Source organism: Oncorhynchus keta, chromosome 36 (assembly GCF_023373465.1).
Source record: "Oncorhynchus keta strain PuntledgeMale-10-30-2019 chromosome 36, Oket_V2, whole genome shotgun sequence".
Lineage (NCBI taxonomy): Eukaryota > Metazoa > Chordata > Actinopteri > Salmoniformes > Salmonidae > Oncorhynchus > Oncorhynchus keta.
In genome coordinates this window covers 25,076,630-25,096,038 of record NC_068456.1, presented here as the reverse complement: position 1 = coordinate 25,096,038, position 19,409 = coordinate 25,076,630, and the positions used below count along the sequence as shown (strand labels likewise).

The 19,409-nt window shown below is 44.0% G+C and overlaps 1 protein-coding gene across 4 annotated transcripts in view; it reads right to left on the bottom strand.

The window, feature by feature from the left end:
* The window catches only part of LOC118375547 (tau-tubulin kinase 1-like), a 40,651-nt gene that overhangs the window by 7,788 nt on the left and 13,454 nt on the right, over positions 1 to 19,409 (bottom strand). For all 4 annotated transcript variants that reach the window (XM_035762129.2, XM_052498701.1, XM_052498702.1 and 1 more), the window contains 4 exons: positions 19,247 to 19,404; positions 16,348 to 16,552; positions 13,736 to 13,920; positions 11,197 to 11,746 (listed from right to left, as the gene is read on the bottom strand). In XM_035762129.2, the coding sequence (XP_035618022.2) occupies positions 11,197 to 11,746; positions 13,736 to 13,920; positions 16,348 to 16,552; positions 19,247 to 19,404 (1,098 nt within the window). The remainder of the gene's footprint in view (positions 1 to 11,196; positions 11,747 to 13,735; positions 13,921 to 16,347; positions 16,553 to 19,246; positions 19,405 to 19,409) is intronic.

Below are 19,409 nucleotides of genomic sequence, written 5' to 3'. Positions count from 1 at the left end.
CGTCACAAAAACTTCAGTACACATCAATACACACAGACACCTGCAAACTGTTGCAGAGCAGAACCCGTGTATGACCTTAAAAACATGAATATATTAGAAAACTTTGGATACGTTTAAAAATGACTACCACAGCATCAAACCATTTTCCATTAGTCATTACTGAATAAACACAAAAGGCAGCAAAGGCTAAATTAAGTACTTCCCAAATCCTTTAATCATATTTTGGTTGTATACAAGCGTCTGAGAAATGTCTAGTATAGTTGACATACATGGATGAAAAAAGGCACAGAAAGTCCATAGCACAGCATTATACATATAATACTGTATATATGTACATGTTATGTTCTCTGTTTTCTTTTAAATTGCTCAACCCAGGTGTGATTTCATGTGTAGCCATGGTTACAAACAGTGCATTGCCAAATATATGTACAGCTGTGAAGCAAATATACAAGATGACACGACGAGATGACATCAAAGTGATGAAACGATGTCGATCCAGCAATGTACTAATATCAATTTTTTGTGTGTTTCTTTCAAAAATGGCCTGATATACATGCTTTTAAATACATAATGTTATACATAACTCTACAGGGTTATTGTGATACAAAAACAAATGCTTCTAATATATTCACAAAAAGAGAATAGTGACTGTACTGTCCTCTACCGAGAGACACTCACGGACCACGATGTTGTTCAAATAATGGTTGACATCTTTTACATTCGCTCCAAAGTGATAAAAAACTATGATTGCCACTGTATTATCTTACATATTCCCATTCCAACCCACCTCCCACATACATTATGTGCAATGAACAGGAGAATAGTTCCATTTTTCCAGTACTGCGAGTCATTAGACAGCCTTTGAATAATTTGAGTCGAAAAGGACTTTTATACAAGAGTCTCTTCTTTCACTGAACAGATGTAGGATCTTTATTTGAGCACTCTTTTGATGCTGAGAATTTTCCTGCACGGCGGGAAATGCAAACTTGCATTTGAGTTGTGTTTGTCGATTCCACTTAGAAATGTCAGACTTGATTTGTAAGGTCAAAAATGTCAAATCATTATAATCCAGATAATAATTCACATTTCCTGTTGCTGAAGGATTATTTTCCTTCTGTAGCAAACTGGATCAAATTAAGATCCTAAATCTGTATCACTCACAGAAACATTTGTATTTTTTTTATTTCTTCTTTATTTAACTAGGGAGGCCAGTTGAGAACAAGTTCTCATTTGTAACTGCGACCTGACCTAGATTGGGACACTGGGCAATAAATAAGTGACTCAGAAACCAGACAATGTTTTTCCTCTTGCCGTCGGTCTTTCCACAAGCACAAATAAGTCACCAAGATCTACATGCAATCAGGACAGTACACACAGGACTGGAGCAACATTACACAGGCTACTAAGCAGCATCATTACAGTATATGATTGCATGCCATTTTACATGAGAATGCTTCTGTAGGAAAACTCCCAGAACCCACTTCAACATTACCAGACAAACTAAATGTTTTTAACAAGTGTTTTTAACAGATGCCTACCAACCCTACTTAGGTATTCACTGATCCGTGGGTGTACTTTTCTTGTTAGGAAATAAACCAAAGTGCAGCAGATAAACTGTAGACCAGTGTAAACAAGGACCTATCACATCAGACTTTACTAGTTCAAGCCAAGTGGTGTCCGATATTATTTATTGTACGAACTGAACTGAAGGGGCCCATATTCACAAAGCATCTCAAGAGAAGGAGTGCTAATCTAGCATACATTTTTCCTTTTAGATCATAATGAATTAGATTACATGGACAGGGGATACCTGATCTGAGATCAGCACTCCTACCCTAAGATGCTCGACATGGAGCCTCAGAACTAAGCTTCATCAGAGGGTGATGAATACATTCAGTGAATGTCATTATTGGATCACTGAAAACAGTGAAATGGATGGAAGACCAACCCCCCATTATACAATCTAGACATGGCCTCAATTCAATTAAACCTGCATTGTGATGTTAAAGCAGTATAGCTCTTCTTTTCCCATGGTCAAATGAAATGAATTGATAGAGTGGTGTTGGGTCAAATCCATAGAATTAGGAATCAGAATGCATCATAACAGGAGTGGTGTGATGGAAAACATCCAATCATGTTGATTTTATCAACATTGACGTCATATTGGCTTAGATGTGATGGTAGGAAGATTTGAATTTCACATTGACATAAATCAATGCCTACTAATAATTAAATAGTGTCTCTATGGTTAAATCCTGGATTTAAGTCCTACTACTACTGGCCCAGAGGGAGCAGCTCCGGAACCATATAGGCCTACTCCCCCTTGCGGCAGGGATCCCGGTTCAAACCCCATATGAACCCTGCTGCTCCTATCCTGTCATTAAGTAATTATTATGAAAAGGAGTTTGGAAATTATCTTCTCCTATGTAAAAAAATAAAAAGCACTAGTACTAGGTAGAGAGGTAAGTTTGTAAACAAAGGCACTGCGTAAACATTACTAGGCCAGGTTCAATTGAATATCAGCCTAAGTCCCATCCTTTTAAAACAATTACAGTAGTTAGCAACACATTTTGACAATATGGATATTTCACAAATCTATAGTTAAGACTGGTGCATCAAAATGAAGGTGTGTTCTTAACAAGAGCAGTGTCCTCTGTCCAGACTCAAAGGCAAGATAAATTAAATAATTCACAACAGTAAACTAGATACAATTATGGAAAATAAATCATTATTGCTGGTAACACTAGTAATACTGTCACAACTGAAACCGAATACAATATGATAGACATGTTATAAACGTGTTATATACATCTTATAAACATTTATATGCAGTAAGAAAGCAGCATTCCACTGCAATGAGGGAAACTATTGCCTATCAATCTACTGCTTATTAATCTATTGCCTATCAATCTACTGTTTATTAATCTATTGCCTATCAATCTACTGTTTATTAATATATTGCATATCAATCTATTGCCTGTCAATCTATTGCCAGACAATCTATTGCCTATTAATCTACTGCCTATCAATCTACTGCCTATCAATCTACTGCCTATCAATCTACTGCCTATCAATTTATTGCCTATCAATCTACTGCCCATCAATCTACTGCCTATCAATCTACTGCCTATCAATATATTGCCTATCAATCTATTGCCTATCAATCTACTGCCTATCAATCTACTGCCTATCAATCTACTGCCTATCAATCTACTGCCTATCAATCTACTGCCTATCAATTTATTGCCTATCAATCTACTGCCTATCAATCTACTGCCTATCAATCTACTGCCTATCAATCTACTGCCTATCAATCTACTGCCTATCAATCTATTCCCTATCAATCTACTGCCTATCAATTTATTGCCTATCAATCTACTGCCTATCAATCTACTGCCTATCAATCTACTGCCTATCAATATATTGCCTATCAATCTATTGCCTATCAATCTACTTCCTATCAATCTACTGCCTATCAATCTACTGCCTATCAATCTATTGCCTATCAATCTACTGCCTATCAATTTATTGCCTATCAATCTACTGCCTATCAATCTACTGCCTATCAATATATTGCCTATCAATCTATTGCCTATCAATCTACTGCCTATCAATCTACTGCCTATCAATCTATTCCCTATCAATCTACTGCCTATCAATCTACTGCCTATCAATCTACTGCCTATCAATCTACTGCCTATCAATCTACTGCCTATCAATCTACTTCCTATCAATATATTGCCTATCAATCTACTGCCTATCAATCTACTGCCTATCAATCTACTGCCTATCAATCTATTGCCTATCAATCTACTGCCTATCAATTTATTGCCTATCAATCTACTGCCTATCAATCTATTGCCTATCAATCTACTGCCTATCAATTTATTGCCTATCAATCTACTGCCTATCAATCTACTGCCTATCAATCTACTGCCTATCAATCTATTGCCTATCAATCTACTGCCTATCAATCTATTGCCTATCAATCTACTGCCTATCAATCTACTGCCTATCAATCTACTGCCTATCAATCTATTGCCTATCAATCTACTGCCTATCAATTTATTGCCTATCAATCTACTGCCTATCAATCTACTGCCTATCAATCTACTGCCTATCAATCTACTGCCTATCAATCTACTTCCTATCAATATATTGCCTATCAATCTATTGCCTATCAATCTACTGCCTATCAATCTACTGCCTATCAATCTACTGCCTATCAATCTATTGCCTATCAATCTACTGCCTATCAATTTATTGCCTATCAATCTACTGCCTATCAATTTATTGCCTATCAATCTACTGCCTATCAATCTACTGCCTATCAATCTACTTCCTATCAATATATTGCCTATCAATCTACTGCCTATCAATATATTGCCTATCAATCTATTGCCTATCAATCTACTGCCTATCAATCTATTGCCTATCAATCTACCGCCTATACTGATCCATGACAGTAATCATGTCTCTCTGTTCATCTCAACATCCTGGCACATTGACTATGATAAAGCAGCATCTCCAATGACCATTCAACATTTTGCTATGCTTTATTTGAAATAACAAAAACAAAGATTTTGGCTTTAAACTAGATCAAACAGGAACAACATGTGAATGAAGATGGCAATAGTGGTGGTGGTGATGATCTACACACACGCATGCCTGCACAAGTCCTAAAGCACTTCTAAGCATGTGTAGATGAATGCCCGGGCAGAGCAGAAATGACACAAAGCCCAGACTCTTTGCCTAAAAGTCTACCTCACAGAAAGATACAGTACTCAGTGCTTGAATAAAAACAGCATCTTTCAAAAAACGAGTATCAGTGTACAATAAAGTGGTGTGTACAGTGTCTGTGGTGTACAAGGATTTGGACCATGTGGTTCTCTCTCTCCCCCTCCTGGTTCTCCTTCTCTGTCTCTCCACGGAGCTGTATGCCTCGTGGGGTGGCCTGGTTCGGCTCGGATATCCAGGGACCTTGCCTGCACTTCCTCAAGAAGGACAAAATGCAATCCTACTATTCCTGGCTCACGGTCCCACAAACCCACAGGCACACCCGGAGCACAGGGTACAGGCCGGGCCGGGGGGCCTCAGTTTACTGCACAATAAAAAAAACATTTTGGAATATTCCCTTTTTTAAAACCTTCTAATCCCCCTAGATGTAGCCAGGACAGTGTTGTTTTCTGTGAGGAGGAGGAGGGATATTGTTGTTGTTGTGGTTCGTGAAAAGGCTCTGCATGTGGTTACACAGAATGTCAGATACAACCCCTACTGGGCTTTTTTATCCGATCACGTCTTGTTCATTAGTTTAGCCAGCATCTGTTGTATCTGGAGTCGGGACAGGTTGAGGACGGAGTGTCGTGGTCGCGACCCCCCGGGGCTGCCGGGTACCAGGGGCATGTGGCGCCGCGAGGGGAGACGGGCGGGGCTGCTCTCAGCAGAGCGGCTTCTCTGGATCAACGCCCCAGCTTCCAAGTTACCATGGGGATACTGCTCCGTCTCCAGGGTAGAGGACGAGAACACGTACGACGCCAATCTTCTCAATTGGTTGGGCCTCGGGAAAGAGTGGTGCGGGTGGTGGGGGTGGGGCCTATCCTCCTCCAACTGAAAAAGACCAATAAGAGTGGAGGAGAAAGGCATCAGGTGGGGGTGTGGCCAAGAAGACTCCGTCTCTTCTCTATCTCTGCTGTCATTGGAATGTCTGTCTGAGTCTCTACGTGTCTGGGTCTCTGAGTCACTGTGCATCTGGGTCTCTGTGCGTCTGGGTCTCTGTGCGCCTGGGTCTCTGTGCGCCTGGGTCTCTGTGCGCCTGGGTCTCTGTGCGCCTGGGTCTCTGTTTGTATGTGTGTCTGGGTCTCTGTTTGTATGTGCGCCTGGGTATCTGTGCGTCTGGGTCTCTGTATGTGTGTCTGGGTCTCTGTTTGTATGTGCGTCTGGGTCTCTGGGTCTCTGTTTGTGTGTGCGTCTGGGTCTCTGTTTGTATGTGCGTCTGGGTCTCTGTTTGTATGTGCGTCTGGGTCTCTGTTTGTATGTGCTTCTGGGTCTCTGTGTGTCTGGGTCTCTGTTTGTATGAGTGTCTGGGTCTCTGTGTGTCTGGGTCTCTGTGTGTCTGGGTCTCTGTTTGTATGTGCGTCTGGTTCTCTGTGTGTATGAGTGTCTGTGTCTCTGTTTGTATGGGTGTCTGTGTCTCTGTTTGTATGGGTGTCTGTGTCTCTGTTTGTATGGGTGTCTGTGTCTCTGTTTGTATGGGTGTCTGTGTCTCTGTTTGTATGAGTGTCTGTGTCTCTGTTTGTATGAGTGTCTGTGTCTCTGTTTGTATGAGTGTCTGGGTCTCTGTTTGTATGAGTGTCTGGGTCTCTGTTTGTATGAGTGTCTGGGTCTCTGTTTGTATGAGTGTCTGGGTCTCTGTGTGTCTGGGTCTCTGTTTGTATGTGCGTCTGTGTCTCTGTGTGTCTGGGTCTCTGTGTGTATGAGTGTCTGGGTCTCTGTTTGTATGAGTGTCTGGGTCTCTGTTTGTATGTGCGTCTGGGTCTCTGTTTGTATGTGCGTCTGGGTCTCTGTGTGTATGCGCGTCTGGGTCTCTGTGTGTATGCGCGTCTGGGTCTCTGTGTGTATGCGCGTCTGGGTCTCTGTGTGTATGCGCGTCTGGGTCTCTGTTTGTATGTGTATCTGGGTCTCTGTTTGTATGTGTATCTGGGTCTCTGTTTGTATGTGTATCTGGGTCTCTGTTTGTATGTGTATCTGGGTCTCTGTGTGTCTCGGTCTCTGTTTGTATGTGTGTCTGGGTCTCTGTGTGTCTGAGTCTCTGTTTGTATGTGTGTCTGCGTCTCTGTTTGTATGTGTATCTGAGTCTCTGTTTGTATGTGTATCTGAGTCTCTGTTTGTATGTGTATCTGAGTCTCTGTTTGTATGTGTATCTGGGTCTCTGTTTGTATGTGTATCTGGGTCTCTGTTTGTATGTGTATCTGGGTCTCTGTGTGTCTGGGTCTCTGTTTGTATGTGCGTCTAGGTCTCTGTTTGTATGTGTGTCTGGGTCTCTGTTTGTATGTGCGTCTGGGTCTCTGTTTGTATGTGCGTCTGGGTCTCTGTTTGTATGTGCGTCTGGGTCTCTGTTTGTATGTGCGTCTGGGTCTCTGTTTGTATGTGCGTCTGGGTCTCTGTTTGTATGTGCGTCTGGGTCTCTGTTTGTATGTGCGTCTGGGTCTCTGTTTGTATGTGCGTCTGGGTCTCTGTTTGTATGTGCATCTGGGTCTCTGTTTGTATGTGCGTCTGGGTCTCTGTTTGTATGTGCGTCTGGGTCTCTGTTTGTATGTGCGTCTGGGTCTCTGTTTGTATGTGCGTCTGGGTCTCTGTTTGTATGAGCGTCTGGGTCTCTGTTTGTATGAGCGTCTGGGTCTCTGTTTGTATGTGCGTCTGGGTCTCTGTTTGTATGTGCGTCTGGGTCTCTGTTTGTATGTGCGTCTGGGTCTCTGTTTGTATGTGCGTCTGGGTCTCTGTTTGTATGTGCGTCTGGGTCTCTGTTTGTATGTGCGTCTGGGTCTCTGTTTGTATGTGCGTCTGGGTCTCTGTGTGTTTGGGTCTCTGTGTATCTGGGTCTCTGTGTGTCTGGGTCTCTGTTTGTATGCATGTCTGGGTCTTTGTGTGTCTGGGTCTCTGTTCGTATGCGTGTCTGGGCCTCTGTTCGTATGCGTGTCTGGGTCTCTGTGTGTCTGGGTCTCTGTGTGTCTGGGTCTCTGTGTGTCTGGGTCTCTGTGTGTCTGGGTCTCTGTGTGTCTGGGTCTCTGCACGTCTGTATCTCTGGGTCTCTGCGCGTCTGTATCTCTGGGTCTCTGCGCGTCTGTATCTCTGGGTCTCTGCGCGTCTGTATCTCTGGGTCTCTGCGCGTCTGTATCTCTGGGTCTCTGCGCGTCTGTATCTCTGGGTCTCTGCGCGTCTGTATCTCTGGGTCTCTGCGCGTCTGTATGTCTGGGTCTCTGCGTGTCTGTATCTCTGCACGTCTGTATGTCTGGGTCTCTGCGCGTCTGTATGTCTGGGTCTCTGCGCGTCTGTATGTCTGGGTCTCTGCGCGTCTGTATGTCTGGGTCTCTGCGTGTCTGTATCTCTGCACGTCTGTATGTCTGGGTCTCTGCGCGTCTGTATCTCTGCACGTCTGTATGTCTGGGTCTCTGCGCGTCTGTATCTCTGCACGTCTGTATGTCTGGGTCTCTGCGCGTCTGTATGTCTGGGTCTCTGCGTGTCTGTATCTCTGCACGCCTGTATGTCTGGGTCTCTGCACGTCTGTATGTCTGGGTCTCTGCGCGTCTGTATCTCTGCACGTCTGTATGTCTGGGTCTCTGCGCGTCTGTATCTCTGGGTCTCTGCGCGTCTGTATGTCTGGGTCTCTGCGCGTCTGTATGTCTGGGTCTCTGCGCGTCTGTATGTCTGGGTCTCTGCGCGTCTGTATGTCTGGGTCTCTGCGCGTCTGTATGTCTGGGTCTCTGCGCGTCTGTATGTCTGGGTCTCTGCGCGTCTGTATGTCTGGGTCTCCACGCGTCTGGGGTCTCTGTCTGTATGTGTGTCTGGCATCTCTGTCTGTATGTGTGTCCGGGTCTCTGTATGTATGTATGTCTGGGTCTCTGTCTGTATGTGTGTACGGGTCTCTGTCTGTATGTGTGTCTGGGTCTCTGTCTGTATGTGTGTCTGGGTCTCTGTCTGTATGTGTGTCTGGGTCTCTGTCTGTATGTGTGTCTGGGTCTCTGTCTGTATGTGTGTCTGGGTCTCTGTGCGTCTGGGTCTCCGCACGTCTGGGTCTCCATACGTCTGGGTGTCTGTGTGTCTGGGTCTCCGCGCGTCTGGGTCTCCGCGTGTCTGGGTCTCTGGGTCTCCGTGTGAGTGGGTCTCCGTGTGAGTGGGTCTCCGTGTGAGTGGGTCTCCATATGTCTGGGTCTCCATATGTCTGGGTCCCCGTATGTCTGGGTCTCCGTATGTCTGGGTCTCCATAATTCTGGGTCTCCGTGTGAGTGAGTCTCCGTATGTCTGGGTCTCTGCGTGTCTGGGTCTCTGCGTCTCTGTGTGAGTGGGTCTCCGTGTGAGTGGGTCTCCGTGTGAGACCAGACGTACGGCAGCAGACAGCAGAAATATAAAGGGAGGGATCTCTTTTTTCAATCTCTTTTTTGGGAGGGATAAACGAGACCTATGCACAATCGTTTGGGTGGGGTTTTATTTTGGATGGATGAAAAGGGGTGTTGTTCGAGTGTTTCAGTTTTTGCCGACTGTCACTGGACATGGATATGCAGGTCCAGGCCAATGTTATTTTGGCAAGATATTTAAATCGGGTTTCGAAGAGGCAGAGATTGACATGGCACGGAGAGGGAGGAGAGACATATCACTACTTGTGTTGTGGAACAGTTTTTGTGTACTGGAACAGTTTACCATCATGACCCATAACACTCCTACAGTACATGCTCCTTTGATTGACACGTCAATCAGATACATATTTGCTATCAGAACATGCACTGACACCACAGCATCATCCTGCATCATCAGCACAACATGGTTGAAATGGCTGCTATCTTGAACAGGTCTCTAGCAAAATATATATTTGTATCAATGAGAAAATAATCATGTTTAAACCAAATAAAAACGAAAGGGAACACTTTATATGGATATTCTATCTGTAGATGCTCTACAGACTATCAGTTACATTTCAACTATCTACAAACTCTAACACCAGTGGTTTAAATATTTTTTGGGGGGTATCTGTACTTTACTTGACGATTTATATTTTTGACAACTTTTACATTTTACTTCACTACATTCCTAAAGAAAATAATGTACTTTTAACACCATACATTTTCCCTGACAACCAAAATGTACTGCTTAGCAGGACATGAAAATGGTCAAATTTCATTTTTCAAGAAAACATCCCTGGTCATCCCTACTGCCTCTGGCCTAGTGGACTCACTAAACACGAATGCTTTGTTTGTAAATGATGACTGAGTGGCTATGGCTACATTTTGAAAACAAGAAAATGGTGCCGTCTGCTTTGCTTAATATAAGGAATTTTAAATTATTTATACTTTTACTTTTGATACTGAAGTATATTTTAGCAATTACATTTACTTTTGATACTTAAGTATATTTAAAACCAAATACTTTTAGACTTTAACTCAAGTAGTATTCTACTGGCCGACTCACCTCTACTTGAGTTACTTTCTATTAAGATATCTGTACTTTTACTCAAGTATGACAATTGGGTACTTTTTCCACCACTGCCTAACCCTAGCTCTAAACCTGACCTTAACCCTTATCCTATCGCTAAACTTAACCCTTACCATAACCCTAGCTCTAAACCTGACCTTAACCCTTATCCTATCGCTAAACTTAACCCTTACCCTAACCCTAGCTCTAAACCTGACCTTAACCCTTATCCTATCGCTAAACTTAACCCTTACCCTAACCCTAGCTCTAAACATGACCTTAACCCTTACCCTTTTTCTAAACCTAACCCTAACAAGCAATTGCTCATCAACAGATAGTTGATAGTATGACCATCTGCAGATCATTTACAGATAGAAAATCAAACTTTCACTGCACCCATTTTAGTGACGTAAATCTATGTAACTGCCCAAATTAATGTTATTAAAACTATGGCTGTAATTCAGTCATTGCAGATAACAGTTCATCCACACTGCTGTGCTTCATGAAGTTTGTTTGCACAGCTGTGTATCCCGGATGGAGGCAGTACATTTTTTATACGCTATAGGAATCTGCAGTGTTGTTGCATACACTGGATGACTTACCAAATACAACACTACCGGTATAAATACAGTACAAATATTATTCATTGACTTTGTGACAGCTTTGTCAATACAGGCTTTAGTCAGTGGATAGATGAAGCTGAAATACAGTAAGCTCTGCACTGCACTGAAAATGATCAAGTGAACAGTGTGTTTCCATACACACATATGGACCTTCAAAAAGTAACTACCAAAGCCTGAGAAGATTAAGAATAAGTATACCATTCTTTCAAATTGCGTCCAGTTACATTGTGGACACAGGAAATAACAGGGTAACCTAGACATAGACCCGCAAAAAGACAAACACAGATGCAGACAAAGACAGTCAATTCAGTTCAAATAGACCCCAAACCAGACAAACACTCACACACCAACACACAGACCATTTCTCTACCCCACAGCCCATTGCTCTTACCTGTCCGTGAGCTCCAAAGTACTCCGACTGTGGCCGTGGTCTGTGTCCACGGCTATGAGGCAGAGTGTGATAACCTGGGTACCCAGGACTGGCCCCATTAGACCCCTCCCCTTCTGGCTGCGCCCCAATGCCTCCTGCACGCATCTTTGGCCTCACCACCACCTCTCCACCTCCAGCTCCCCGTAACCTCCTCCACTCCTCCATTTCGTCTAGGGGCCTCAGCTCCTCAGGCTCCTCGTCGGTGGTGGGCCCCGAGGTGGTGGGCTCAGCCCCTGGGCCCAGGAGACCCAGGAAGTCCTGGAGCTCAGTCTCCTTGTCGATGATCACCCACTCCTTGCTGTCAAAGTCTTCCTCCTCGGCGAGTGGTACAGACCGGATGAACGCGTTACTGTGGGCCTCGGGGTCGGCCACAGAGGCTACGGAGACCTCTTGACCTGGTCTACCACTGCCACCCTGCCGGTCCCCACCTCCTCCCTCCAGGGAGTGCATCTGGGCTGGCTGGGAGGACTGCACGTGGCGGGACGGGGATCCCAGGATGTCCATACGAGACCTGGTAGGGAGACACAAAATCATTGTCAAAAACCTTGGTAAATGTTAATTTTGACTGTGTGCATGTGTGTTGTGTTTTAATGTGTTTTCAGTGTATGTGTGTGTTTGTGTGTCCCCCCCGGGGTGCCAGCGGGCTCTGAAAATGTATAATTTTTTTTATTTTGGGGGGGGTTGGGGGATTCCCCTGGAGGTCACCCCCCCACTCCCCAGATAGAATATAAACACATCACAAGCCACGGCAAAAATATTTTGAATTACAGGAGATTAGATATAAAACTGCAATTTCCCTCTCTGCCACATTTCTCTCCCTTGCTCAGACCTTGCAGTGGGGCCCTGTGAAACTGTGGTACACCACTGGTCTCAGCGTAGTAAGTTAGTGGTCTTTTGAAATCCCTTAAGTGGTCGGTGGGGTTAACTCCTTCCTGGTTAGCCCTGTCCAGGGGTGACCCTGTCTCCCGACCCACGTGCCTCAGTCCCAAGTAGCTATGCTGCAATAGCTTGTATGTGCCGGGGGAGCTAGAGTCAGCCTGTCTTATCTGGTGTACCGTGATCTTAGGCTCCCACTCCATCTCTTTCTTGTTTTGTTTGTTTCGGGACCCGTGGTCCGTATTGACGCCATTCTGGGTCCGGATCTGAACTGCAGTCGACCTGTTGAGTATGGCTGCTCTATAGCCATGGTTACTATCCGACCCTGTTGGTAATCTATGAACGTTTGAACATCTTGAAAAAACGATCTGGTCCTAATGGCCAATGGTACTCTTATAATCTCTACCCAATACAACCAGCAGAGGACTGGCCACCCCTCGCAGCCTGGTTCCTCTCTAGGTTTGTTCCCAGGTTCCTATCTTCTTGGGAGTGACCTTTGGGGGTTTACGCTGGTGCTGATGCAAAAAGGGCTTTATAAAATCTATTTGATTGATTGATGTGTGGTGTGTACATCAAGTATACATATGCACAACAGTGTTTAACTTGTCTGCACTATACACTGAGTGTACAAAACATTAGAAACACCTTCCTAATATTGAGCTGAACCCCCTTTTGCACTGAAAACATCGAAATTGGGGCATGGACTCTACAAGGTGTCAAAAGAATTCCACAGGGATGCTGGCCCATGTTGACTCCATTGCTTCCCAAAGTTGTGTCAAGTTGGCTGGATGTCCTTTGGATGGTGGACTATTCTTGATACACCCAGGAAACTGTTGCGCGTGAAAACACCAGTAGCATTGCAATTCTTGACTCAAACCAGTGATCCAGGAACCTACTACCATTTATTGATTTTATTTTACCAGGTAAGTTGACTGAGAAAACATTCTAATTTACAGCAATGACCTGGAGAATAGTTACAGGGGAGAGGAATGAGCCAATTGTAACCTGGGGATGATTAGGTGACCGTGATGATATGAGGGCCAGATTGGGAATTCAGCCAGGACACCAGGGTTAATACCCTACTCTTATGATAAGTGCATGGGATCTTTAGTGACCACAGAATCAGGACACCAGGGTTAATACCCCTACTCTTATGATAAGTACCATGGGATCTTTAGTGACCACAGAATCAGGACAACGTTTGACATCCCATCCGAAAGACAGAAACCTACACAGGGAAATGCCCCCAATCACTGCCTTGGGAAAGAGTGCCTCCTATTGGCCCTCCAACACCACTTCCAGCAGCATCTGGTCTCCCATCCAGGGCCCAAACAGGACCAACCCTGCTTAGCTTCAAAAGCAAGCCAGCAGCGTGATGCAGTTCAAAAGCACTTCAATATTTTGTCTTGCCAATTCACCCTCTGAATGGCAGACATACACAAATAAAAATCTTTCTGTGTGGATAAAGGGGGGTCTCCTCCCCTTTATCCACACTGATTGAAGTGGATTTAACAAGTGACATCAATAAGGGATCATATCTTTCACCTGGACTCACCTGGTCAGTCTGTCATGGAAAGAGCTGGTGTTCCTAATGTTTTGTACACTCAGTGTAAAGCGCCCTCACCCTCGTTTGTCGTAGATGTCTGGTCTCCCGTCTGCGGCGGACAGACGGTCTGACTCTGGGCTGTTGATCCTCCGGTACCGCAGAGCGCAGACCTGAACACCAGTCATTTCTGGGGGAGCTCCACCCACGAGGGCATCAGGACACGTCCCTCTAGCAGGCTCCTCTTCCTCCGCAGCCAACTTCCCCTGGGGGAAAGGGCGTTTCTAGGGTTACCACTGTTAACTATCACTGTCAAGAGTTAGACCTGTTGTGTACTGCAGGTATATAGCAGCTTGAACTGTATTGTAAAGGTGTTATTATTTACTTTGCCATGTTTGAGCACCTTAAATTCATTGTAAACACAGTACCTGAAATACAGTTGAAGTCGGAAGTTTACATACACCTTAGCCAAATACATTTAAACTCAGTTTTTCACAATTCCTGACATTTAATCCAAGTAAACATTTCCTGTTTTAGGTCAGTTAAAATAAAGTGGTGATCCTAAGTATGTGAAATGTCAGAATAATGGTAGAGAGAATGATTAATTTCAGTTTTTATTTCTGTCATCACACTCCCAGTGGGTCAGAAGTTTACATATACTCAATTAGCATTTGGTAGCATTGCCTTTAAATTGTTTAACTTGGGTCAAACGTTTTGGGTAGCCTTCCACAAGCTTCCCACAATAGGTTGGGTGAATCTTGGTCCATTCCTCCTGACAGAGCTGGTGTAACTGAGTCAGGTTTGTAGACATCTTTGCTAGCACATGTTTTTTCAGATCTGCCCACAAATTTTCTATGGGATTGAGGTCAGGGCTTTGTGATGGCCACTCCAATACCTTGACTTTGTTGTCCTTAAGCCATTTTGCCAAAACTTTGGAAGTATGCTTGGGGTAATTGTCCATTTGGAAGACCCATTTGCGACCAAGATTTTAACTGCCTGACTGATGTCTTGAGATGTTGCTCCAATATATCCACATACTTTTCCTTCCTCAAGAAGCCAACTATTTTGTGAAGTGCACCAATCCTTCCTGCAGCAAAGCACCCACACAACATGATGCTGCCACCCCGGTGCCTCACGGTTGGGAGGGTGTTCTTCGGCTTGCAAAACTCCCCCCTTTTCCTCCAAACATAACGATGGTCATTATGACCAAACAGTTCAATTTTGTTTCATCAGACCAGGGGACATTTCTCCAAAAAGTACAAGCTTTGTCCCCATGTGCAGTTGCATACCGTAGTCTGTTTTTTTTATGGCGGTTTTGGAGCAGTGGCTTCTTCCTTGCTGAGCGGCTTTTCAGGTTATGTCGATACAGGACTCGTTTTACTGTGGATATAGATACTTCTGTAACTGTTTCCTCCAGCATCTTCACAAGATCCTTTGCTGTTGTTCTGGGTTTGATATGCACTTTTCGCACCAACCATCGTACGTTCATCTCTAGGAGACATGATTCCCATGATTCCCATGATGTCAAGCAAAGAGGCACTGAGTTTGAAGGTAGACCTTGAAATACATCCACAGGTTCACCTCCAATTGACTCAAATGATGTCAATTAGCCTATCAGAAGCTTCTAAAGCCATGACATAATTTTCTGGAATTTTCCAAGCTGTTTAAAGGTACAGTCAACTTAATGTATGTAAACTTCTGACCCACTGGAATTGTGATACAGTGAATTATAAGTGAAATAATCTGTCTGTAAACAATTGTTGGAAAAATGACTTGTGTCATGCAGAAAGTAGATGTCCTAACCAACTTGCCAAAACTATAGTTTGTTAACAAGAAACTTGTGGAGTGGTTGAAAAACTAGTTTTAATGACTCCAACCTAAGTGTATGTAAACTTCAACTGTATATCTCCTGGTCTATCTACAACCAGGTATGTCTATATCATTGAAATCAATGATAATTCAAGTTAATGATAATGAGTGGACTGGCTACCATTGCGAGTGTACCCATAGGAGCAAATGAGGAAGTAAAAGCAGGAAGTAAAAGCAGGAAGTGGACCCATCAATATGTGTCTTGGCTGGAAGGGATCCTGCTTTTGTCAAATTAACGTCAATAGTTCATTTTGTTGTTGCATTTTTGCTAACTCTAACCCTTTTCCTAACCTTAACCTAATTCTCCTAAACGGCTACGTTAATTCTCCTAACCTGCTGAATAAGTTCTCCTAACCTGCTACAAAACATAAAATCTGACGTTGATTTGACAAAAGTTGGATCCCTTCTAGCCATGACCATCAATCTGTGCTGTGATATGCTTATTCAACTCAACTGACATTGCAAAAAATATTCCATATTCCATTGCATGAGCCACATAAGTTAATATAATTTGAATGAACATTTTACATTACCATGGAAATGATTGCATCACAATACCAGGCAACCATTGCAAGTGCACCCATGACTTTACCAGTCAAATTGTCAGGGTTAGAGTTTGCAAGGCCATTCTATTCATCTATTTATATGGTCTATATCCTCTGAACGTAATAGATGGTCATTGAAAACCAACAACAAAGTAAACTATCCCTTCTAATGTACTTCTACCGTTTTAATATATTTAAAGACTGTAAGAAAATGTTTCATAGTGCTGACAGTACCACGGTGAGATACAATGAGGACATATTAGATGGTCCCTCCTGTACCTTGCTGATGCTGATTCTGAGTTGGTTGCGGTTTAAGTCGGTTTCGTTCCACGCCTCGGCTTCCATCTGGGGAGGTGTCCTCTCGCAAGGCCTGCTGGGTACTGCAGGTGGAGCGTTCTCCTGGTCACTCAGGTGCTCGTCTTGTAGAACATCATCTGTGTTCTCCCTCGGCAGCTCCCCAGGAACCAGAGTCACGTTCACCACCCTGGGAAAACACAGAACATGGACTGATATAGACTATTTTCTTTATTTTTTTATTCATTCTTTCATTACCTGTATTTAACAAGGTAAGTTATTGAGAACATTCTCAATTATTACATTATTACATTACTGAGAGCACATTCTCTTTTACAAAATGACCAGGCGATTAATTAAATGAGTGTCGTTGTCGAAAATATCCTATATCACTTCAAATGCAAACAGTATGTTACAAATCCTCACAGTTGCATTCTAAATCTGAATTAATTGTTACAACCCAGCATTAGACTGTTTGTTCCTGATTCTTTAAGTCAATTAGACTACAGGTAAATGGGAATTGTGTAATCTCTTGGCTGGCTAGATGTTTTCATATTTTATATTGATGTCTCCAAAATGTTTTGAAGTGTGATTCCCTTTGAAATCCTTTCTGCTTTCTGCTGTTAAATCTTGTTAATAAGTAGTGGATAGACATCTTCATGTGGATGCGTTTTTAATGTTTTGAAGTCTGATTCCCTTTTCATTTTACACAACAGTGCGTTACAAATCCTCACAGTTGCATAAATCAAATCAAAGTTTATTTGTCACGTGTGCCGAATACAACAGGTGTTGACCTTACAGTGAAATGCTTACTTACAGGCTCTAACCAATGGTCCGGGGAAAAAAGGTATGTGTGTGTGTGTGTGTGTGTGTGTGTGTGTGTGTGTGTGTGTGTGTGTGTGTGTGTGTGTGTGTGTGTGTGTGTGTGTGTGTGTGTGTGTGTGTGTGTGTGTGTGTGTGTGTGTGTAAGTAAAGAAATAAAACAACAGTAAAAAGACATTTGAAAAAAAGAGTAGCAAGGCTATATACAGACACTGGTTAGTCAGGCTTATTGAGGTAGTATGTACATGTAGATATGGTTAAAGTGACTATGCATATATGATGAACAGAGAGTAGCAGTAGCGTAAAAAGAGGGGTTGGCGGGTGGTGGGACACAATGCAGATATTCCGGGTAACCATTTGGTTACCTGTTCAGGAGTCTTATGGCTTGGGGGTAAAAACTGTTGAGAAGCCTTTTTGTCCTAGACTTGGCACTCCGGTACCGCTTGCCATGCGGTAGTAGAGAGAACAGTCCATGACTGGGGTGGCTGGGGTCTTTGACAATTTTTAGGGCCTTCCTCTGACACTGCCTGGTGTAGAGGTCCTGGATGGCAGGCAGCTTTGCCCCAGTGATGTACTTGGCTGTACCCACTACCCTCTGAAGTGCCTTGCGGTTGGAGGCCGCAACTGTTGCAGCTGTAGAATCTTTTGAGGATCTCAGGACCCATGCCAAAGCTTTTTAGTTTCCTGAGGGGGAATAGGCTTTGCTGTGCCCTCTTCACGACTGTCTTGGTGTGTTTGGACCAATCTAGTTTGTTGTTGATGTGGCCACCAAGGACATTGAAGCTCTCAACCTGCTCCACTACAGCCCTGTCGATGAGAATGGGGGCCTGTTCGGTGCTCCTTTTCCTGTAGTCCACAATCATCTCCTTATTCTTGGTTACGTTGAGGGATAGGTTGTTATTCTGGCACCACACGGCCAGGTCTCTGACCTCCTCCCTATAGGCTATCTCGTCGTTGTCGGTGATCAGGCCTACCATTGTTGTGTCGTCAGCAAGCTACCTACCCTCACCACCTGGGGGCGGCCTGTCAGGAAGTCCAGGATCCAGTTGCAGAGGAAGGTGTTTAGTCCCAGGATCCTTAGCTTGGTGATGAGCTTTGAGGGTACTATGGTGTTGAACGCTGAGCTATAGTCAATGAACAGCATTCTCACATAGGTGTTCCTTTCGTCCAGGTGGGAAAGGGCAGTGTGGAGTGCAATAGAGATTGCATCATCTGTGGATCTGTTTGGATGGTATGCAAATTGGAGTGGGTCTAGGGTTTCTGGGAGGATGCGGTTGATGTGAGCCATTACCAGCCTTTCAAAGCACTTCATGGTTATGTAGTCATTTAGGCAGGTTGGCTTTGTGTTCTTGGGCACAGGAACTATGGTGGACTGCTTGAAACATATTGGTATTACAGACTCAATCAGGGAGGGACATGTTGAAAATATCAGTGAAGACACCTGCCAGTTGGTCAGCACATGCCCAGAGCACACGTCCTGGTAATCCGTCTGGCCCCACAGTCTTGTGTATGTTGACCTGTTTAAAGGTCTTACTCACGTCGGCTACGGAGAGCGTTCGTCCGGAACAGCTGATGCTCTCATGCATGCCTCAGTGTTGCTTGCCTCGAAGTGAGCATAGAAGTGATTTAGCTCGTCTGGTAGGCTCGTGTCACTGGGCAGCTCGCGGCTGTGTTTCCCTTTGTAGTCTGTAATAGTTTGCAAGCCCTGCCACATCTGACGAGCGTCGGAGCCGGTGTAGTATGATTCAATCTTAGCCCTGTATTGACGCTTTGCCTGTTTGATGGTTCGACGCAGGGCATAGCGGGATTTCTTGTAAGCTTCCGGGTTAGAGTCCCGCACCTTGAAAGCGGCAGCTCTACCCTTTAGCTCAGTGCGAATGTTGCCTGTAATCTATGGCTTCTGGTATCCAGAAGCTCTTTCCTTTCGTAAGATACGGTTGCAGAAACATTATGTACAAAATAATTTACAAATATTGCAAAAAAAAAACACATAATAGAACAATTGGTTAGGAGACCGTAAAACTAAATAGCTAAAGCTATTATCTCATTTTGATTCCCTTACCCGATCACGGCGGGAGTCTGTCGTGTGTTCTGTTGAGGGGGCGTTGACGTGCTGGTGGACAGAGGCACTCCATCCGTCCCTCCCTTCTCCCAATCAAAAGGCTCGTTCTCTGTGATGATATGTTCCTTCATACTGTTCTCAAAGACCGACATCAGCAACTGCA